Below are 24,559 nucleotides of genomic sequence, written 5' to 3'. Positions count from 1 at the left end.
GGACACAATTGTAACAAAGGTACACTTTCAATTCAACCCTGCTAAACTTTTGAACACCCCTTCTTATTTTTTATATTAGCACAGATTTTTGATAGATACGATAATAATCTTGCTTTAATTAAGAGCCACTAAAAGGAGATAATCAAGATCATCTCCGTAGGATTGCACGGGGACTACTTGCATGGTGTGGAGCCCATGGCTCGATTTCATAGCAGAAGGAACAAAAGAGGAGATTGAGCAGCCATGTTAGTATCTAATCACGATTGGGTGGTGATTTGCGGGTGGTTAAAGGAGGCGTCGGCTGAAAATGTATCATATCAATGACAGAGCAGAAAATGAGCATTAATATTAATAATAACAGGCATATCACAAATTAGTGAAAGGGGACATACCATTGTTGAAGACTGTTGCTAACAAGTGGGCTGCGAGTTATCCCGATTAGTGGGGGTTATTTTTATTTGTAATTATGAGTATGAAAATCAGTATCTGATGGGCACTTAGAGTGTATTATGAAAATATGCCTTAGTCTTGTCAACATATCTTGACGGCAGTAACTGGGTTTGGTACTATATTACCAACCAAAGAAGCGTCATTCAACGACTCTTAAACTGAGTTGAATCTGACTCAGAAAAATATAACATGCATATCCCTAGAAACCATAAAGAAGAAAGTGGGAAAATTAAACTTTAAAAAAACCAAAAAGAGATTTATGGTCTTTGGACAAATGTGCAAAAGTCTATTAAATATATTCCAAGTCATCTATAGATTGGGAAGCTTCCTGAGGGCTTCCTGGAGAAGTGGGTCCACAGTGGCATTTGCCAATGTGATTTATGAGGGAGTGATCCACGTGGCACTTTGTGCTGCGTACAAAGTGGCTGGACCCATCTTGATAAGAAAGGCCATTACTAAAGGGTGTAGTGGAGGACCCAAATCTCAGGGAAAATACTATAAAAGAAAAGTTAAAACCATCAAGATGGCAAAACCCTCAGAATATTCTCAAAATGCCACAGGAAATTTCTGTAATGATTTTATATTAAAGCCCAAAAAGCAAAATCAGCCTCTCTAATTTTCTCTATATATATGAGCCCAATCAGCCACCTCCTAGGAATTCAATCTCCGCAGCAAGCTCAATTCTCTCCAAACATGTATGCTTCCACTTCCCCATCTGTACAACTCTTCCAAGACTTGGTAGGAGATTTTTACTCAAGGAGACTGCTACTTCACAGCCCTCTTCACGAATCACCAGCCACTGCATCTCCTCCAGCCACTGGAAACAGCCACGACTCATCGGAGCCATACACCGGAAGTAATAGCTTTGACACAAATGTTGTGATGGTCCTCTCAGTCCTCTTGTGTGCCTTGATTTGCTCACTGGGGTTGAATTCTATCATAAGGTGTGCGCTCAGGTGCTCCAGCCTAGTCGCCTCCCCCGGCAACAGCCCCTCAACTCGGCTGGCCAACACAGGAGTCAAGAAGAAGGCCCTAAAGACTTTTCCAACACTAAACTACTCAGCAGGACTGAACCTGCCTGGCCTGGACACCGAGTGTGTTATATGCCTATCAGACTTCACCCCAGGGGAACGCATAAGGATTTTGCCTAAGTGCAACCACGGTTTCCACGTGAGGTGCATTGATAAATGGCTGAATTCACACTCCTCCTGCCCTACTTGCCGGCACTGCCTGATTGAGACATGCCAAAAGATTATAGGATGTAGTCAGGCAAGCTCCTCAGAAACACCCCCACCATTGCAGGAAAGCATGATCATTGTCCCACTAGAACCTGAAGGTTTCAGTCGCAATTACCGGGAAGTAAGCTAAGTATAGTTCTATTGACTGTATCATATGCTTGCATGGGGCTTAGCCTAAAAGCAAGCAATACACAGCTTTCATTAGGGGTTACATGTCATACAACCCACTAGAAATGTAGTTTTGCAATTGTACAGTTTTTATAAAGTTGTACTTTGTATAGCCTATTTCTAAGTCCTTCAAATTGCTTTATACAAGTGTCCTTAGTTCTTTAAAACTTGCATATCATATATGTCTAACTGTCTAAGAATCAAATTAGAAAACACTCCCAGAAGTTAGTGCAAAATACACAGAAGCAAATTGAAATGTAACAACAGAAGAACTTGCTGGAGAAATATTACACTATATGTTAATTTTTAAGAAAATTGTAAACCAAAAGAAGAGGATTGGACCACTATCCTGAGTGGAGGAATCAAGAAAGGATTCAGTGGGAATGTTTTAAAATCTGAAAAGCAAATCCACTGATTAACAAGCCAGTTGGGACCAAATGTGTTGAATCAGCAGCAAAATTCCCCTAATTTTAAAATGTTATTATTGACTTTTGTTCCATGAATTACAATACAAGGGGCATAAGCAAATTATTACAATATTTAAATGACAAATTGTTAAGGGTCTGTTTGGATGTTCCAAGAAAACCTAGTCACTCCATTCTGTTTTCTTCGCAGTATTTCAAAGCACAACACCAATCCTAATCGAAATAATGCCATTTCAAGCAATCATATAAACCCAATTCAAAACAAAAAAAAAAAGAAAAACATTACCAAAAGGAATGAAATCAATTCATTTTTCAAATAACATGTAAAATTAAAAAATAAATCATATATTACCTTGGGGACATCCAAAAACACTGTAGATTGAAAAGGAGACATAAGACATAAAGAAGAACATGTGCATTCAACCAATGGAATATAAAAATGAATGGAAAGCTGAGGATGAAACCACCATATACCTTCAAATCAAATGAAAATGCAGTAAAAGGGGGGGTTTGTATCATAGTACTCACGTGAAGAATCTCTTAGCGGGCGCTGACTAATCACACTAGCCCAACAGCTGAGATTTCATTTCTTATGCAGTAAGATAATATGCTATCTTTGCATTATGATATGCTAATAACATTGAGAGCACTAGTGTACTGTGACAATAATACCATCATAACAGAGCTAGCCCATCAGAGAGCACAGGATGCCCACAAACAAAGAAGGTTTAAGTTTTTTTTTTTTTTTTTTTTTTTTTTTTTTTGTGGTCAGAATACGTATAGGGTTATAATGCTTCCCTAATTTCAAATTTGATTTGACATAAACTTGTCAAAGTATCATCCTCAAGCTACAAATAAGGCATGGTCAATCAATGCTTTTAGGAAATATAAATTCCACTAAAATCATTCAGAATCTATCTTTGTACCCACAATTCCCACATCATATCATATTAGAAATTTTCCCACAAAGGCAATGAGGATGGCATGTGAGCTTCCCTTCACAGGCACTACATGTGCATGTTATGAAAGCTGGAGTGATTTGGAAAAGAAAGCACAAATAAAATGAGCTTAAGAATTCAAAGGACTGGTCAGCTTACAATGAGGACACCCACTTGATAGAACAACAAAAACCTGTAAGTTTCTCCCCATTTATAAGTCTTTTCAATTATCAAATGTTTTTATTTAGTACCAAGTATCACTGTGATGTACGTTAAATGTGTGTCCACAGAATTAGATGGAAATTCTATTGACCAAAGAATCTTTGACATACACTAATTTAAATTATCATAACCACTGCTTATAGCCCCACATGTAGTATGAGCACACATATGTGAAAAATTGAATGACTTTGTAACATAGATTTGAACATGGATTCATAAACCTTATGACACTTAACCAACTGATCAGGAGCTTGGTTGTTTACCCAACACACATGCAAGCTCAGACAGTGCACAAGAAGATACATTTGTGGTGCCATCTAACTAAAGAAAAAAGCAAAAGCAAAATGATCCGGAGTTATTTAATCATCCTACCTTCTCATAATGTATATAACTTATATTTCTTATAGTCACCATGCTCAACAAAAGTAGACCATAAATGAACATGAACACAGGCTTCTAATATATATATTGCATTATTATTGATATTTAATCCTAAAATAGAGCTGAATGGCGGACATGGAATCATGCAGCCAACCTCCAGATAACTGGCATTTGCAGCTGTTGTTTTGTTGGCAGTTATTAAAGGAAACAAAGGCACCAAACTATGTACCTTACCTTCAATCAGCATCTTAAGAGTTACAAATTTTACCATTACAATTAAGTATTGCATTTCATTTCCTTTCCTCTTTTGGAGTAGACCTTTTCATTAAAATATAAGTAGAGGGAATGAAACAAAAGAAGTCACAATTCAAGAACATATAATCCTATTTTTTCCTTTTACACGAATTCGTCATTTTTAGGAATATTTGAGAAGATAAATGAAAATTTATTTACCTATGTCATGCCCCACCTAGAAATTATAATCGTACCAAGGGGGCCACAACCAAGTATAAACAAAATATACAAGTGAAAATTTCTGCAGCATCCACAAAAAAAATAAAAAAATAAATAAAAAATAAGAAAAAAAAAAAAACAAACAAATAAAAGCCCATCTCTGAAAATCCCAAAATGGATATAGAGTGGGTGGCTGTAACCAAACCTAAAATCCATTTAAAGAAGGATCTAAGAAATGCATGCCTATTCTCATGAGAAGGAAGTTCCTCTCTTTCAAACCAATGCCAATTTCTTTCCATCAAAATGAATGCTCAAAATAGAGCAAGAGGGGGAAGCACTCTGCACTGTAACTAAACTATTTTTCCAAGCTTTCCTCTTTCCTGAAGTTTCTTCCATTTTCTGAGTCTAATACTTCTTTCACCATTACGGGGGCTTAAGAGTAGTTTCTTATTTCTCCACAAGCTTCTCCAATATAGGCCAAAAGAAATTCTTATAACCACACAAGGCATAAATAACAACCGTGGGTTTAGGAGTCTGAATGTTCAATATAGGCCAAAAGGAAATCTCATGGCCACACAAGACATCCATAACACATGCTTCTCTAACAGTACAGCAAGAGGAAGGTGAAAGGATTGTTAGTACCTAATCTTAATAATAGATTTTTATAGCAACTACTAAATTCATTCCGGATAATTTTTCAGACTGCATTTTTCCTTCTCATCAGTCATCACTCAACAAAGCCAAATCTGAAATCAATTTTTACAAATTTCTTTATCAACTCAAGGTTTCAATTGTTTACAATAGTTGCTGCTGGAGCTTATATTATTCAACCACCATGATGAGCTTGTCTTCGACAATAGGACATTCAAATGCTGGAGATAGAAACCAGAAGTTGGCAATACATAGTAACCAGAACATGAATATGGCATGGAACTACCTTCTCATCCCTTCAGTTTCTCAAAGAGCTTTGCTGCAACCTGTGTCAAACCAGAGCTCTCAGCAAAAGAGTGGGGATGTAGATATAGATAAACAGTACTCAATAGTTAACAAACAAGTGAACAGTGGATGAGCCAAAACAAAAATACAAAAATGGCAAGTTGGGGCCCAAAAAGAGTAGGAATGGTGGCAACAAGGATGGTTCAAAGAAGAGGGGTGCAACTTCCGAATTGTTGTTTTTTGTGTGGGTGTGAAGAAGAAAATGTAAATCATATCCTTATACATTGTATAGTGGTTAGAGCTTTGTGGGATATTGTCCTTGGGTTAGTAAATGTTAAATGGGTCTTTCCAGAAACTGTAAAGGAGGTCTTAATTAGCTGGAGGGGCCCATTTGTGGGGAAGAAAAGGAAAAAGGTTTGGGACTCCATTCCGGTTGTGTATTTTTTAGACGGTATGGAGGAAAGGAATAGATTAGCCTTTGGGGGGGGGGGTGTGTTGAATATTTAAAAGTTAAAGAATTTTTTTGTCTGTAATTTGTGGAGTTGGGCCAAATTATATTTAGGTGAGGAGGCTTTCTCCCTTATAGGCTTCCTAGAGTGGGTAGCATCCACTTAAGGGGAGGTGATTCTTTTTGTCTTTGTTTTTTGAGGCCCTAGCCGCCTTGTATACCCCCTGTATGCTTTGTGGCTTTTTGCCTCTCTATTAATGCATTTCCTTTTACTTATCAAAAAAAAAAAAAAACAAGGATGGTTCAGAGAGGGTTGGCAAAATTTGAAACAACTCATGAACATGAGTCGAAGTCAACATGAAATTCATTGGTTTGGATTGATCTTAACCATATTCAGGATTCAGGTTGAATTCATGTTGACATTCTTCTATTACACTAGGTTTCATATTAGGAAATAAATATTTTTGGAAATTCTCAAAGTAGACCTAATTACAACCTGTTACCACATTTGACCTGTTTAAAATTTAATATAGTTTTATTTCTCTTATTTTGAATGACCAAAAAACACTTAAAGTTATATTTTTTTATACTTGGTAGTCATATTAACTACCCAAGAAGGGTCAATATGCAAAAGACATCATTTACCCTCCAAACTCTCAAATCCTACCTAATTGAGCAGTGAGGCTACCTTTTTCTCCAAAGTTCAAACAGCTATACTGCCTTAAGCTTATGAGCAGTAAGTAATGAGCAACCACCCACCACAGATCTGGTGCACCACTTCCTCCTTAGCCATGGCACTAATTAGATTTCTATTTGAATTATGTAATTTGAGTTTTAAAGGGAATATCAAGCTTCTTTGGCTAAATTTTTGCTTTTACTTTTAGCTAGAAGATAAAGAAAAAAAGGGTAGAAGCCATGACTTCAAAGGGGAAAATTGCTTTCATGAAAGTTTCATTTGGTATCAGGAAGTGTAGACCCTCAATTTTGTCCTCCTAGCACATGTCTTATTACATACTTGTTCGATACTTTACAGTTAGCTCCTTGGCGGCCCATATCTACTCACGCTACTTACCTTTCTTGAGCCACCTCGGAGACTGGTTGAGGGATTGCCTAACCCCTTATTGTGAGCCTTGGCAGTTTTGATTTAGACTTAAGCTTTTCATTCCCTCTTAGGATAGCTCTTAGGTGCACTTTTAGGTCCACTTAGGCATCACCCTTGGCTAATTTAGACATTTTGGGCCCGTTTAGACACCTTAAACTTGCCTAGATTCACCTTAGACCCGCTTAAACACTTCATTGGGGCTCAACATTTTTATATAATCTCTTGATCATTATTGCATGCATTTGATGATTATATTTTCTTTGTTTATTCATTTATTTATTTGTTTATTTATTCATCCATTTATTTATTCATTTTTTAATTTCTATTACGTCTTGTTTTTCTTTTTTATTTTTCTTTCTTTCATTTATTTACCTACTTAATAGAAAATTGCTTGAATTGTTTAGACTTCAAAATGTGCATACAACCCCCTTATTGAATGATGGAATTGTACAACCTGATATCTCATTTTCTCTTTCATTTTCCTTTAATCATATTTCATTTTATTACCAATTTCATGCCTTTCATTAGTTTCTTCTCTTTTCCTTTAATTTTTAATTTTATCTTATTTTGTTTTGCATGAGGAGCACCATCTTGGGGAATACAGAGGAAAGGGGAGGAATCGATTCCATGAGTAGAGAAAGAGAAAAGAGAGCATATTTCAGTTTGCATCTTCTTAGAGGGAAATCCTGTAGTCTGAGTTAATTTGTGGAAGATCTCAAGAATTGTATTCAAGAAACGAGTTGCCACTATCTACTGATGATGATGATACTGAATCGGAGTTATGACTTTACATTCTTACTTCATTGAAAGAACAAAATAAGAAGCATGCCTCCAAGTTGGGACAAGATATAGCATGCATAGAAGTAGATCTTAAGGAAGTTGAGACAAGGAATTTATTCAGGATGTCCTCCACTGTTTCTTGTACACATACTGGCTTTCCCCATGGAAGAGAAAACAGGCCTCTATCCTGAAGATCCTCTAAATTCCAGTGTTCATTAGAAATCCATCCCGGGCACAAATGTAAATGAGGCAATACTAATGAAAAATATCAGGCAGCTTGAGAGTGCATACTTCTCACTGAGATCCAAAATTGGGCTTTCGAAAACTAATGTGACTACATGCCCAGATAAGGATTTGATGGTGAGTCGTGGTAAGTTGACTCAAGTGCAAAATGAGAATGAGGAGTTGAGCATGAATCCGAGGCAGCAGTTGAGGGATTGGAGCATGTGGAAACTATTGCAACAGAGACTATATTAGAAGAAGCTCCTGTAAAGACAACTACATTGGAGGGGAAATGTCCATAATTTTTCATTCTGCTGGTCGCAATGATGGCTCCCAGATTATCAGTGAGGGGGTTTTGGCATCATGTTCTGAAGGTCCTCGTGGAAACGAACACCATGCTACTGTTTTTGCAGCTTTTGTTGGAGGCACGGACTGACAGGGTCTGATGCAGAGAAATCCAATTCGCTTTTAGGAGATGCTCTTCAACAAATTTATTTAGCACGAGTACCAATTATGAAATGTGGAGAATGATGATAAAGTTCAACTGGCAACTTTGATAGAAGACGTTCAAACGCCTGCATTTTGGAGACAAAAACACTTGTTTCTACTAACTTATGGATGACCAGTGCTCAAGCTAGATCAAGTGCTCACTACGATCCACACCATAATCTTCTATGCATAATTGATGGCTGCAAGCAAGTTGTTTTATTTCCCTCTCTACAAGTCTCTTGTTATATCCAATGCCTATATATGGAGAGGCCTCAAACCATAATTCTGTGGCTTTAGAGGAAACCTGATTTTTCAATTCAGCCAAGAGCCGAACACTCAACGAAGCACTCTCTGAAGGCCATTCTTCATGCAGAAGACGCACTGTTCATTCTTGAAAGCCGGTTCCATCAAGTGGATAATAATGATATGGCTATTGCTGTTAGTTTCTGGTGGCGGTCAAACATAATGTCCAGCAACACATAGACATATATTATTTGAGGAGAATATTGAGGAGGATTGGGACACTTACCAAACTGGACACAGGGCGGTAGAATCTCCAAGTGAGTCACCATGCACGCACTTTCCATATATCCACAAGCATTAAAAAAGGGAAACAAAATATTCCCCACGAAGGTGGGCTATCATATAAAATATGGGAAGGAACGGGCAGAATGGAGGGGAGGATTTTTTTTGAGAGATCCACACGGGGGATTTTTTTTTCGGGAAGCAAAGGAGGGATTTCTGGAGGGCTTTAGAAGGAGAAAGGCGAGAAGAATTCTTTTGAGGAGAGTAGAGAGATCCACACGGAAAGGAGAGCCACCTTAACGCATCAAAGGCAGATTTTTTTTATAATACAGGTGAGTTTTTGAAATAGTTTTGATTATTTTTGTTCGTAATTCATAAGTCCATGTTAATTTTGTTTTAATCCATATGGTAGTTAAAATGTGTTTGTGAGTTTAATTTAATTAGTTTTGTCTTAATTCACTCCTTAGTTTAGTTTTGTTATTGATTCTGATTTCTTAGTTTAATTAATTAATCTTTTTTAGGTACAATTTAGGATTCAATTTGTTTTATTAATTTATTCTATTCATAATTTTAATTCAATTGTCTGATTAAACCTTTAGAAAGATTGCATATTGTTTTTCCAATTTCGATTATTTTGATTTGATCCCTATTTAATTTTGATTGATTGCTTCGGATTGAAAACGTTTGAATTTTATTCATTCAGTTATTCATGTATTCGCTATTCTTTTAATTACTTCTTATTCATTCATTTATTTGTTGATAAAATCGATTTCATGTTAGAAAGTTCATTTTTTTAGTTTACTCTGATTTAGTTTGATTCATCTATTTAGTTCAAATACATTTATAGTTTTAATTCATTGATAAAATTGATTCTATGTTTGAAAGTTTGCGTTTTTAGGTTGCTTTAATTTAATTTGATCCATTATATTTAGTTTAGATATTTGTTATAGTTTAGTTCATTAATGAAATTGATCCCATGTTTGAAAGTTTCGGTTTTTTTAGTTTGCTTTGATTTAATAATTTATATTCATTATTTTTAGGTGTTTTTTGTAGTTTTAATTCATTAGTAAAATTGATCCCATGTTTAAAAGTTCATATTTTTAGTATTCTTTATTTAAAAGTTCATGTTTTTAGTGTACTTTGATTTAATCTAATTCATCTATTTAGTTTAGACACTTTCACAATTTTTGGTTCCTCAATAAAATTAATTCCATGTTTGAAAGTACATATTTTTAGTTTGCTTTGGTTCATTAGTAAAATTAATTCTATGTTTGAAAGTACATATTTTTAGTTTGCTTTGGTTCATTAGTAAAATTAATTCTATGTTTGAAAGTTCATGTTTTTAGTTTAATTTAGTCAAACTCGCTATAATTAGTTTAGGTACTTTTATAATTTTAGTTCCTTACCCGAATTGATCCCTTTTTTAGTTTTTATTTCAAAATCATTAATGTTAGTTCCTGATCACCCTTATCTTAGCTTATATGCTTTTAAAATCCTAGTGGTTAGTTTATGAATTGATACTTTGTTAGTTTGCCTAATTTAGAATGTCTTGCCTGTTAGTGATTCTTTATTTAATTTGATTTTCTTTCTGAGGCCATTGGAAAATTATGAAGATTGGCCTCTACCATCACCATTATCATTTTTGTTAATTACTAAAAAATTTTACTTTGAGGTTTTATTTTTGTTTTGTTTGGTATTTTATTTCTTATATTTTATTTTTTCCCAAATTAATCCCTTTTATTTTAAAATAAAATACTTTTCTCAAAAAAATCATTTTAAAAATCTATTTCAAAAACTCATTAGAGTCCTCAGGATCAAAATCTCCTTTTTTTTTTATTATTTAAAAATAATATGCAACCATATCTTGTTCGGTTTGCATCCTTCTCGGTTTTCAACAAAAATTTTGATTTGGAACAAAAACACGAATCAAAGCTTGTGGTCCCAAATAAATGGGATAATTCTAGGCTAAATTCGTGTATATTAATTCGGGGAATTGGTGAAACCCCTACATAAGAAAATCTTTTCAAAATTTATTTATTTTTTTTTTTATTTTTTTTTTTTTTGTTGCCACATTTGACACTTGTTGAAATCACATCTATCTATTTTTTAGGAATTATATACAAGATGTATGTGATAATTGATGATTCTATATACTGTGATCACTTTTGCTATGCTAATTAGATAACGAGCATGCTAGGATTTCTATATTTTATTATTTATTATCTAACCCCTTGCAACTTAAGGAAGCACGTTACAAATTATCTATGCTATCCAGGTATGTCCTCTATCACCTACTTTCTGAATTCTGTGGATATGTCTGTCATTGTGAAATAATGCTTATGTCTAATAATGCTTGAGTGTTCTAATATACATGTTTCATTGTTTGATCATTTCTAATAAAACACATGCTGGATGATATATTGTTTAAATTAACCATCGATGTTTTATGATAGCGCTTGAGAAGCGGTCCAGGTACGCATCCTAACCTTCCTTTATTATGATTTGATCTTGTTTGGCATGCTATTTTTATTTGAAATCACCTAACCTACTTAGGTATCCATAATTAACTGATTAATGGTCACACTTCCCTTAACTTTGTCAGTAGAGACCTTTATAGGGCTTAGAGGGGTGCTACCTTTCAAAGGTAGCTTCCCAATAGGTAACCTGATCCCCGGACTTAGACTCTGGTTTTTTAAAGACACGCTTTTCCAAAAATTATGGAGTCATTTTTTTTAGGGTTTTATTTCTTGTTTTATTTTCCCTTCAAAAATAAAAATAAAATAAGTGGCGACTCCAACTTTTTTTCCAAAAATTAATTTTTCACTAATAAAAAAAGCGAGTCTCGCCGATCGAGTGGGAGTGCACGTGAAAAATGCGGGTCCACAGGAAGTTTCATCAAACATGAAACAGCTTCCTAAAAAGAGTTGAGCAAAAAATGGCTTCCAAAAGAAGCAGCATTTTCCATGTGAAGCACTTTTTAAAGCTAAAGGCAGTTCTATTAGAATTACCGAAATGCAAATAAAAGCTCTTATTAGACTAAAAGTCAAAAATATTTATAAACACACACACATCGCATACATATCTATTGGTTGGGAACAAGCATTTCATTTCAATGAAAATGAACAAAACAATAAGACCAAAAATGAATTATTCTTCAAAGCAGGGTACAGAAACACAAATGAAAAAGATCAGTGCTCCAAGTGGTTGAAAACAACAATAAAGAAATAAATACAACACAATAAAAGAGCACAACTCTGGGTGCCAAGAAATCCCCTATCAAAGGCAATAAATGAAAGGCCCTACATTTAGCCATTCCATTGACATAATGATTAGCCCAACCAAGATATCCAGGAGAAATTACACTACCAAGCTCTATCCAACAGAAAGTGTTTTATATTTGGAGAAAATTCCAATTTACCCTTTATTTTTCATTCACACAAAGTCCTATTCCAGAATTTTATTCATTTTGTTCCTTCTTAAGATTCTCTGTTGGCATTAGTGGGATCGGCAGTTTGTGTTGTTCAGTTCTGGAGATTGGTTAGCCATGCATAAAACCTGTGTCATGCCAAAGAGAAGGTAGATGGAAGCTCTCAACCATCTTATGACTTGATCAGAAGCTGCTCCTCAATGTTGGATCCAAGGAGAAAGAAGACCTTGAATCAGACAGAGAAGAAGAGATTTTGAATAATCCTCTCTAGGAAATTATTTGGATGCATCAGAATGTACACATCAAGACAAAATTTCTGGAACAGAGATTTCAAATTTGAAATTCCAGAATTTAGGTAAGACCTTCAAGGTGAAGGAGTCATTGATTGGTTATCAGCTGTAGATAAAATATTTGATCCCAAAGAAGTTTCACAAAGCAAAAAAGGTCCAACTGGTAGCAGTTCAGCTAAGAGGAAGAACATCAGCTTGGGGAGATCAGCTTGGTCTTACCCATAAAAGAAAGGGTAGGCCCAAAATTTCAGATAGATAGAATTACTCAAGATGGTGAGCTTGTGTTCAACAATAGAACACTCAAATGCCATAGATAGGCAACTAAAGTAAGCAGAGAATGGTAACAATATAATGTATCATGAAACTACCCTCTTGCCATTTCAGTTTTGCAAATAGTTTTGGTGCAACTTGTACATCAAACCAGCAATTTCAGCAAGAGAGTGAGCACATAGATGTCAATGAATAATAGTGATAATACTTAGCAGAGGAACTATGCAGCATAAAAGTCAATCCTTAAAGAAATAAGTGGCAAGCAGGCTCAGAAAGCAGCAAGAAGTGTAGCAATTGGGAAGGCCCAGATGCGCGTAATAGATACCATATGATAAAACCCAAGACATGCACAAAATAAGCATTCATATGCAACAGGTAGGAAACCTCAATAACCTAGAAAATAAATGGCCTACAAGTTCACAGTGATGAAAGAACAATAAGCTGTGTGTTGTAAGCTATGATTTGAAAAGTGTCGTGCATTTCAAAGGGAATATTTAAGTGTTAAGTAAACTAGGTTGTTAAATTGCTATGAAAATGTGTAGTGACCAAAAAATAGAGATGTTAAAAATTTAACCAGTTTCCTTTTATTTCAATAAAAAGATCAATCAATAATTAAATATAAAATTGTACTACCAAATACCATTTTTTTTTTCTTTTTTATCAGATACCAAATACCAATTCTCAGTATTTGCAATTTTTTTAATTTTAGAAATAATATTTTTATTTTTCTATTTTAACAGCATTCATATAAATATATTTATAATTATAGTTTCTTAGTTACATTTTGGGACAAGTTGTATCAAATATAAGTTCCAACAAATACCAAACATCAACAATAAAAGAATTTCAACTAACATTCAATAACATGGCCCCATTAAAATTACAACAATAACATTTCTTAAATGATTCATTATTGTGATCTTGGAGAATTGGTAATTAATTTCAGATATAAAAAAAGTTTGATTCAAAAATTAAATTATTGGGGAAAGGAAATAATATAATTTAAGGTAGTATTCTTCCTTATAATAAAATTTAATCCAATATTTTTAATAGATATTAAATAATTTCATATATTTAATGTTTATATAATATAACTTATAACATAATTTAATATAAAATCTTTGATAATTTTATTTATTATTGATTTATTAAATATTTTTGTTTCTAATATTATCAATAATGAAACAAAAATAATTGTTAATATTATTTTTTTATCAGAGTATAATTGCTACTATTATATTTAATACTCAATATCATCTTAAGTGTGAGATTAGCATTTCAAAAATTCTTTTAGAGCATATTGGATAATTTAAAATATCATCAACAAAAACATCTTGATTATTTAAAAAAACACTTTTAAAAAGCTCTCTCATCAAAATAGTTGTCAAAATGGATGATATTTTCTTAGAGTAGTTGATAACATAAAATACATGGGTAGAAGAAAAAAAAAAAAATCAAGGAGAGTAATTAACTACCTAACATGAAATCATAGTTCATTATCAATTTTTATGGGAAGTTGTTATAAAATAGATAATATCATATAAGAAAGTAAGAGATAGAGGAAGATAAACAACTGTAATGATATTTAGTTGGATGAATTTAATGGGATGAAAAGACTCCCTTTACGTTTGAGTTTATTGATATTCAATGATCAATTTTCACAATTGAAATAGAATTTAATAATTCAAATAAATAATTGATTATTTAAATTTTCAATAAATATTGTGTTTGTATTTAAAAACACAAAAGAAGTTCATACTTTTTGTATAGGACTTTCTAATTTTATATAAAAGTTATTACTTTTTTGGTGTTTTTAAAAATACAAAACACGAAATTTATCATAAATAAAATTTATTTTATATAAAAATAATTACTATTTTCAGTTTTAAAAACACAAAATAAGAAATATATTATAAATAAGATGTTTTTTAAGAGTAGGAATAGAAATCATAAATATAATATTAATGAATAAATAATATGTGTAAAAAGGTGTATTAAATATATGATCTTATTATTTATGATTATATAATATATTGTAATATATATTAATAATATAAAACTATTCTTAATGTTTGTTTGAATTATTTTATATTTTTGTAATTAACTTAGTTTTTATCCTTATAGTCATTTCAATTATATTTTCAATGTAATATAATACAAATATTAAAAAGAAAAAAGGGACTAAAATATTATTGTACTTATGTGCATGGATAAAAAATTGGACTTAAAAATGATTATATATTGAAAATTAAACCCGAAGAGATTTCATTGAAATGAGAAACATTTTTAAAAAAATTATGAAATATTGAAAATTGAAAACAATCTATCCATTGGATTTCCCTTTAAATTTATTACTTTTTCATCTCATCTTAGAGAATGTTTGGTAAATCAACTTAATGACTTAATTTATATCAACATAGCTTTAGATTTGAGTAAGAATAGGTTAATTATTTTGATTTAATATTTGAAGTTAACTTATTCTTACTTAAATCTAAAACTACATTTACAAAAAAAAATTAAGATTGATATAATTAAGTCATTAAATCACTTAAAGCCATTAAGTTGATTTATCAAACACCCTCTTAATCTTTTTCCTCTCCATGTAGACCCCAATCCGCCATCGTCAATCTCTAGTTATTTTATGTTTTAAGAGTAGATGATATTTTAGAATACTTTTCAAAATACTTGTGACATATCCATATTATTACTTTGACAATGTTACCATTTATATTCCAACTATATTTTTCAAAAAAAAGTTTATTTTAATATTGTTAATTTGAAAGGAAAAGGTAACACATAATGAAACATATAAGAAATTTAAAATTGAATGAAAGGAGAAAAAATATCAACAGAATAAAAAATAAAAAAAAAAAAGTCTATCATAGTAGAAAAGTTTATCTTTGTCATAAAAATAATACTAAGGAAAATTAATAAATCCAGAAAAGAAAAACTTGGAATCTTCTTTCTGTAATTTAACATACTAATACTATAACCATAACCATACCATAGCAAAGATCCTAAAATATATATATATATTGTACATAAATCCCAAAGTGTTAAAAAATTACCTTTACAAAGGAAAGATTCAAGCTCACAAATGAGAGATATAAATGGCGCGTCTCTTGCATGAAGAAGGGCATAGTCGAGTTTGAAAAAGGGGAATGCAAAATAATGGTCATTGTAGAATGGGTGAATGAACCGATATTAAAAGAGGAACAAACGATATGAACTGAAAAGTCATTGTGAATAGGGGGAATGAATCGATATCAGCAAGCATACAAGGGGAATGAATGAGTATGCTAAAAAGTCAATATCAATTGGGAATGAAAAAGTATGCTAAAAAGTCTCTATTAATGGGGAATGAACGGATGTCAACATGCATACAAGGGAATGGATGAGTTTTTTTTATGCTTTTTTTTTTTTTTTTTTTGAAATGGGAAATGTAAAATGAATAGATAATGATCTTTAATATTTGTTAAAGTAAACAAGTATTCAACTTTTGTAAAAAAAATCAATTTAAATTGATATAATAATAAATACATGAAGAATTTATTAAATAGAGTAGTTAGAATAATTACATGAATTTATTAAATAGATTAACTAGATAATGTCACCTATCAAAAAAAAAAAAGATTAATAAGACAACGTCGATAGATACAAGTAATATAATGAGGATATCATGGGGGAAAAAAGTCTACAAACACTTCGTATTTTTATATATAGTATAGATATAGATAATTGAGATAAGTGTAAATAGTGAAAGATCATAGCCATCGAACTTTATAAAAGATGGTCCATCGACCTTTTTTTATTTCATTGATTGGGTGGGTTCCCATTGAGGGAGGGGTTGTGTTTTGTATATCTTTGTAGACAGTTTTTTGTTTCAGATGTTAGGGGGTGAGTGTTTCCCTTTTTGTTCTATACATCTTGAGTCGTTATTTTAGCGCCTCTTCGTAATACAATACTTTTCCTTATCAAAAAAAAGTGAAAGATCATGGCCATATCATTAGATGCTTGTGGTAAGAAACGTTTCATTCTAATGCCCGAAAATAATACTTCAAAGCTTTCATATGGAGAGATACTTTAATAACCATGGCATGCCTAAAACAGGGAGTTGAGATGTTGAAATCATGGAGCCTTCTTCCTATGCCAACACTCAATTCTTTGATGATAGATTTCAACTTGGCAGGCTAATCACAAAAAGAAGATTTAGGACAAGCCATCGATTCACAACTCAAGCCCTCTAGGGACCCAACCAAAGTCCACACCCACCCCATGACATGGACCACCACCATAACCCACCCACCTCATGGAAAACAAATGAAAGTTGAAAGAAAAAATCTCTTTGGTGATGATAGTTCCAACACTTACCTTTTAGCTTTGCCCCAAAGCTTCTTCTCAAACCTTTCCTCTCTTAGCTGGCACATCTCCAATTGCTCTGTCAATTAACTTATTTTGTCCTTCTTGACCAACTGCTATGGGAGCTCCTCCACTCATTTCCATTATCTCCAACCATATATATGCCCACACTCCCATCCTCAGCTGTGGAGTTGAACAAATTCTTTCTAATCCTGCGGATTCTTCAGCTCAGTCCCAGAAACATACAGATATTGCCTTTATTATCTTTTCTGTGATTTTTAGTTTTCTTTTATGTAAATTTCTCTACATATTTTCTGCCGATTATTAACCATATTTTTTATATTACTATTTATGAATAACTCTTTCTGAGGGACATGGATTTGTATTGATAATAAACTGTAACAGCCCAGGATTACAGTACAAAATTTCAGACATAAGCAAATAATGCAGGAGACTTGCAAAGCACCAATAACACTGAATATGAAGTGTAAATAGGACTAAACAATAAATGAGAAAAAATACCTACATGGAAAATGAAGATAGTTGTAACAATTCACCAAGATCCTAGCAACTATGCCTGTAAATAGAAAACAAACTTTTATACATAAGATGGACCAAACATCAAGCATGCAATACTGCAGAAATAAAGTAACTGCATTGCAAAGCTACAGCCTTTTTTTTATTCATTTCATACAGAAAAACACCACCAACGCATTGTTATAACAATCTGCAACAAAATAGTCACTTAGTCATAATGAGTGCTTTCTCTCACAGGCAAGAGAAGTAAATTACACAATAATGACAGATTAATTATAATAGATCAAATGTTATAATGGACATAACAGGAGTCAAAATTTCTCGCCTATGGGGCAATAGAAAACAATATCATAAACAAGCAGGGACAAAATTACAATTTAAAGAGAAGGGGAAAATGGGATTAGAGAGAGAGAAAAAAATACATAATTGAAATGATACATGGAATCAGTGGATCACTTACCATAAATCTAATTCAAGTATTGGTAAGATGTAACATAAACAACTGATTACTAATTAAAAATTTTGGAATCCACAAAAAGTTATGATCATTCTTAATCAACTAGTTTCAGCCAAACCTGTGGTACCATGCAATCTCAATCTTCAAGAAAAATTAAAAAAAAAAAAAATGAAAGTGATCTTTTATAGTTCTTCACAATCAAGTGATTTCAAGGTTTAAGTTATAGATATTACACTCTACACTGCAAAGGTCAGACTAAGGATACATGTAGTGACCCCAAGTAGTTGAATCTTAAGGCTTTGTTGTGCTAGCTCAGTTGAATTGAATAAAAAATATAAGAATCTCAGTTTAAGCCATGTTTCGAATAAGTTGTGTACTTGTACAAGCAATAGTCCTGATTAAATTACACCTGGTGTACAGTATAGCTATTTCTACAACTCAAAAATTCATATGGAATCCTAATGAAAAAAGAAAAAAAAAGAAAAAAAAAGTTGCTATTTTTGCACCAATAATAATGGCATGCAAGACCCATGCTTCATCAAATCCACCATTGTACTTTGCCCATACTTTTTCATGCTTGTTGCAAATATGAAGTTGATGAAACATTCATAGTTGTCACACCAATGCATCACTCCAAAGTAGAGTCCCTTATAATTGTTTATTAAAGGAAAAGCGACTTCATGGATCAAGTAGCTACCCATATTGAATCAAAGTTATATTAGGGCCCATTTGTAACTTCTAAATTAAGTGCTTATCGGCGAAGACCGCATTATAGTAGAGGTTGTAATTCAAAATATTAGACAATACATGTATGCATAAGTTTAGAAGCCTCTTCCAGGAATCTCTTCTAAACAAGCATCTCAACCATGGATTTCCCCAAAAGCACTTTTACATCCCAAATCTCTGGTATTAAAGTGCTTTAGTGACAAACCATGTCAAAAACTCTTTAATGATGAGGAAGAGCTTTCAGGCTGCCAAAATGGACCTTAGTCTGAATTACATCCTAAAATGAGATATCTAATCCAATGACACATGAAACCTGCATGAAGTTAAGATTCGTGTAAACAACTGTAAGTTGAATGTGATTACATACCTTAAAAGTATCTAAAAATTACAAAATAAAATTACAAGCAAACTTATTTTTATGTATTGTTTTTAGGGTAATGGATTTATGTGAAATTTCCTTGACATCAAGGCTTAACTCAAGGCAAGAGAAGTACATCTCAACACAGACAGTTACAAGAACTTTAGTTCAGTCAGGGTCAACGAAATGCAGCACTAAATCTAGGTTGGAACCTATGGCAAACTAACACACTATATAAATGATATAGGCAAGATGCATGTTTTTCATTTCAACTCTTCTTGGCATCCAAGGGGTTGCACTAAACTATATAGAGGCTTGATAAAAGTCGTCCAACACTGGCTAGGAAGCAGGAAATTCCAGTCCAAGAACTCTATATTAACTGAAGCTATGTCAAGCAGCCTATTTACCATGGGTGGCCACCCATTTGAACTCTTTAACCAACTCTATCAACATGATCTCAATACATAATTGCCTATGAAATTAAAGGAAAACCTTTATAACTGAACTATAAGTGCAACCATCATATAATGGTACAAGTGTCCAAATGTCTAGAAACAATATATCCAGAAGAAGATGGCTGAAATTACAATTTTAAGATTGAGGCATAGGTAGACAAAAAAAAGAGAGGTAGAATAAGAGATAAATGCATCCATGAGAAGCCAGAGCTGGCACACATTAGGTACAGATATGAGAGATCACTAACCAAGGCTTGGTCATTGTCAAGAATGCTAACAAATGCACAGTTGAACAGAGTGATTTGGTTCAAATTGAAGGTGGTCTAAGGCCCTATTTGAGATTGATTCAAGGCCCATCAGAATCGCTTTTGCGATAATTTTTTACAATTATTGTGTTTGGTAAAATATATAAACAATGATTCTCAAATAACTTGACTCACTTTGGCAGTAGCTTTGACAAGAAAGTAAAAGGTAGTTTTACAAAGGTGATTTTTTAAGAATTAAATCCTTTTATGTTAAATTGTCTATTGCACCATCAAATGATTTCCTTATATAGTTTCCCTTTCCGATCCTGTTTTGTTCCTGAAACTTGTCTCTTTCACTCTCATTCTTTCTCTACTTCAAGATTTCATTCCAACTAACAAAATTGATAGGTATGTTAAATCAATCTTGACTCTTTGTTTTTAGTTTATGCATTCCTTAGTTGTTACGGTACATGTAACATAAGCTAAATAGCAATCACATGCTACATACATACTTACACACATACACACACACATACAAACATACTAATAATGATTTGTTGAGTTCTCAATAGAGTTTCTGGAACGAATCCATGGTTATTATGCTTTTTTACAAACCAATATTTTTATTATATATATAAATATAAAATTCATGGAGCAGAATTACCAACAAATTTTTTCAAAATTCTTTTCACTGTATTTTGGTTCAGTTTTTAAATAAATTAATGTACAATATTGCATATATAACTTTCCAGCATTTCATCTTTTGAGTAAGGTCACAATTGATATGAGGTCCAAAATTTAAGAACTTGGACCTAGATAGCCAAAGGACAAACTAGACTAAAAGGTACTTTTTCATCTAATGTAGTTGTATGCATTAGATAGGCAAGAGAATTATGTTAAAAGCCTGCAAAACAATAATACAATATATTTGAAGCCTACTACGACTTGTTAACCTCTAGAATAAGTGTTATGTTTAGGGGAGAAACTTATATAACAAATTTAGGAATAAAAAAAAAATATCCCTTTATTATTTTATTTTAACTTTTACCGTCAAATTTTAAAAACAAAATGTAAAAACACATTACAAACATATTCTTAAAAATTATTTTCAAAATTTTAGTTAGAAAAATTTGAAAAACAAAAGTGTAACCAAACATACCCTAAATGATACCGGAGTCAGGGATGCACCTGTCAAAGGCTCCATATACCTTCTTCACCTTTCCTCTCGGTATAAGATCCAATAGACTATATGGGCCAAATTAAAGCTTTCATTGTTGGTTTCTTAGTTGGAATCTTTGCTTTGTTTGCTATGTATGTTAGCAAGGCCATCACTCGGACAAGGCTTTCCCTTGCCACTGAAAGGAGGTTATAAAATATGATGCAGTAGCTAAAAGCCTAATAGAAGCTGTCAAGGAAGAAAAATGTCGCTTTTGGGAAAAGGATGGTCTGCTCTACACCAAGGGGAATACTCTTTTCATCCCAAGGTGGGATAACATACATATGGACTTGTTGGAGTGTCACGACACTCACTGGGCAGGACACCCCAGTCAGCACCGAACAATGCGAAGAAATTGATTAAATTTTTAACATTCTTATTTTGGTCATTATGCATGTTCACAACAACCTAATAATCCAATTTACCAAACATTTAAATGTTACTTTTAAAACTCTAACATTTTTTAAACTATAGTTTACCAAACGTTAGTTTTCATTACAGCAGATTTTTCTTTCAGCATAGCTAAAAGCGATTTTCCTAAAAGTTACAATAATGCCAAACTGAACCTAAGGACAAAAAGAAGATAAAGTATAACTTGGGTTGAGGCTGCAACAAAAGGCATCATCCATGAGTTAAAAAGCCACGCACAGTATAGTGACATAAAAGGACTTCTGCTAAGCTATACTCAAATGGAAAACATATAGCTCTTTGAATTCAGTTAAAAAAGTAGATTTAATTATTTGATTACATATTTAATTGTCACTTAGAAAAAAAGATGCTCAATCAAACAAACCAATCAAAGCCCGGGTTGATCCAACATAATTCAATATAATTTTCGGTTTGGTTCTGCTAAGGAAAGAACTTTTCAGTTCCGGGTTGATGCTTGAGTGAAACAATCTTCACTCTTACATCTCATCTGTGTCACGAGCCTCTTAGGCTAACAGAATGTGTAAAATTAAGTATATAGTACATTGATAACATCCACATATCTAGGTTTACTAACTTTCAAAACAGAATCAACTTATCAGTCTTTGCATCCAAAACATGGCAACATCGTGCAAGAGCATAACTACACTAAGAGTTTCAGTCCAGCACAAAATTAACCCTACTCTAACCAACAGAGTGACAATGTAGATTCCTCATTAGTGAGAGTAGCTATATTAACTGAAGGTGCTACAGTACAAAATAATCACGTTTGACAATTATATTTATGCTCCATTTGGTTGAAAATAATGCAGAGGAAAGAAAACAGTATTCAGACTATTATCAGGTTTCAAGTTTCCTTTTCCCTAATCATGAAGCAAAACAGCAGCAACTGATCAACCTTTGAAAATTAAATCAGTCCGCTGCATTACATACCAAACAAGTCGTTAACTCCTTATTATAACATTGCAACATCACCATGACAACCCAAGTTTCCTACCTATTCCCACAAAAAATCTCGGCAACCAAACGCATTCTTAAAAACCTAAAACTTTGTCATCACGACCTAACAATACGAGAAACCAATAGACACATTTGAATGTCATCAAGAGAAAATCAATTCGATTCGGAAATGGAAAAACTTGCAATTCACCGCGGAATCATTTTCCAGAATTGAAACTAAATTCCTGAGCCAAACAGTGAACTTGAAATTGAAACATCCAATTCCATAGAATTGAAAGAATAAATGGCGCATTTCAACAAATCTTAGAATATATATTGATAACTATTTACAAGAATTGAAAGAGATCGAAGAAGAATGTACCAGTCTCCGTAGAAGCTGAAATGCTTTCGTTCTTCGAACGCTTTAGCAACGTGCGGCCTGGGCATCAGTTTAGTTAAGATGGTAGTGAAGGTAATGAAGTTTTATTTAAATGAATTTATTTTATTTTATTTTATTTTTAAGATAAAATAAAGTTATTAACCTGATGTTTGGTTCCGGAAATTACCCAATAAAGGAAAATTTTGTTTAAAAAAAAAAAATATTTTCTCACGGTTTAGTTTATCACGAAAAATAGAAAAAAAAATAAATATAATTAAAACATGGTAAAATTATTCATATTATTATATTATTTAGAGGGTGTGTTTTTTTTTATTATTTTTAAAAATTGATGAAAATAATTTTTACTTGTTCTTTCATTTTATTTTTTAAAAACTGAAAGCATAAAATAATAACTAAATAGTATTATGAATTTTTTTTTAAAAAAAAATTGTTTTTAAAAATAGAAAACCGTTTTTAGTATTAGTAGGATAGGTTTTTCTAGTTTTAGATTGTTTTTAAAGATTGGTAATAGTATATGTAAAATGTTACTTGATTTATAAGCTATTTGTCTAGGAAAATTTTTTAAAGTCAAGGAAAATAAAAATATATATTAAAAGAAATACCATATTAAAAAAAAAATTAGTATTGGTTTGTGAGGAGAGAATTAAAGAATTGCTTTTATGGTTTTTTTTTTAAAAAAAAAATCATTTATTTATTTTATTCACTCTATCAAACATGCCAAGAATATTAAAGAACAACTTTTATTCATTTAAAAATAATATATATTTCATATTATTTTTTATTTATTTTAATAATTAAATATAAACATTGTATAACATATCTCATTAAATATATTACCTTAAAATATTATATTTATTAAATATAATATATATCAAAAATCATATACTATAATATACATTTCTTATCTAATGAGATATAATATCTTAAAATATATATATTTTATTATGTCAATTAAATATAGTTTAAGACTATGTTTGGTTTTCATAAAAAAAATGAAAAAAATAAAATAAAGAAGAAAAGTTGAAGGAAAAAAATAAATTTAAAATTAATAAATTATTTTATATATTATTTCAAACTCATTTCACTTATTTTTAAAAATTAAAAAAATTAAGTATATAAATTTAGAACTAATTTTAATTATATTTAATATTTTCCATATTAAAGACAAATATACTAAAAAAAAAAAATTAACACTTTTCGGAACCAAAGATAGCCTAAAGGTACTCTAAAACGCATTCCAGGTGTTAAAAATTGACAAAAAGTCAAAAACTTCTTAATTTCCTTTTGTTTTTTAGGTTATAAAATGGACTGGTCACTAATGCAGTGCCTTATATTGGCTATTGAATTGGGCCCATATTGGGCCTGCCTACCTATGTCACAGCTAAGAACTTCAATTCCTGAAAGATGATACGTGGGGTAGAGCCAGGTCCCATCCTGCCAACCTTGAGTTTTGATTAATAGAAGTTTATAATTCAAGCTGCGCACTTTTGTACTATCACTATAATAATCCAATGTCCTTCCACCCATCTCAAAAGTGTTTGGATGGGTTCAAATGTGCCCAAATTATTTGGACACTATTTTAAGACTAATCACAATTAGAGGCAACCAGCTGGTTATGGTAGTATGGACCCCGCATTTTTACTCATGCGCTTTCACTAGATGACGAACTATATTTTA

At 32.2% G+C, this 24,559-nt stretch overlaps 1 protein-coding gene and 1 long non-coding RNA gene across 2 annotated transcripts; one reads left to right on the top strand and one right to left on the bottom strand.

Moving 5' to 3' along the window:
* Positions 1–456: 456 nt before the first annotated feature.
* LOC100243666 (RING-H2 finger protein ATL78-like) lies at positions 457–2,003 on the top strand. The gene has a single exon (XM_059736521.1). The coding sequence runs from the start codon at positions 1,081–1,083 to the stop codon at positions 1,816–1,818; it is 738 nt and encodes a 245-aa protein (XP_059592504.1). The 5' UTR covers positions 457–1,080; the 3' UTR covers positions 1,819–2,003.
* A 2,907-nt stretch (positions 2,004–4,910) lies between these two features.
* LOC104879187 (uncharacterized) lies at positions 4,911–22,949 on the bottom strand. Its single transcript, XR_785716.3, has 3 exons — positions 22,865–22,949; positions 17,650–17,700; positions 4,911–5,252 (listed from the first exon to the last, which is right to left on the bottom strand). It is a non-coding gene; the product is annotated as an uncharacterized LOC104879187 (long non-coding RNA).
* Positions 22,950–24,559: the final 1,610 nt, after the last annotated feature.

Source organism: Vitis vinifera, chromosome 4, assembly GCF_030704535.1.
Source record: "Vitis vinifera cultivar Pinot Noir 40024 chromosome 4, ASM3070453v1".
Taxonomy (NCBI): domain Eukaryota; kingdom Viridiplantae; phylum Streptophyta; class Magnoliopsida; order Vitales; family Vitaceae; genus Vitis; species Vitis vinifera.
This window is presented reverse-complemented; position numbering and strand designations above follow the sequence as displayed.

What these genes read in the sequence shown, in the direction of transcription:
- LOC100243666 (XM_059736521.1), top strand. Translation starts at nt 1,081, where the DNA reads ATGAGCCCAATCAGCCACCTCCTAGGAATTCAATCTCCGCAGCAAGCT.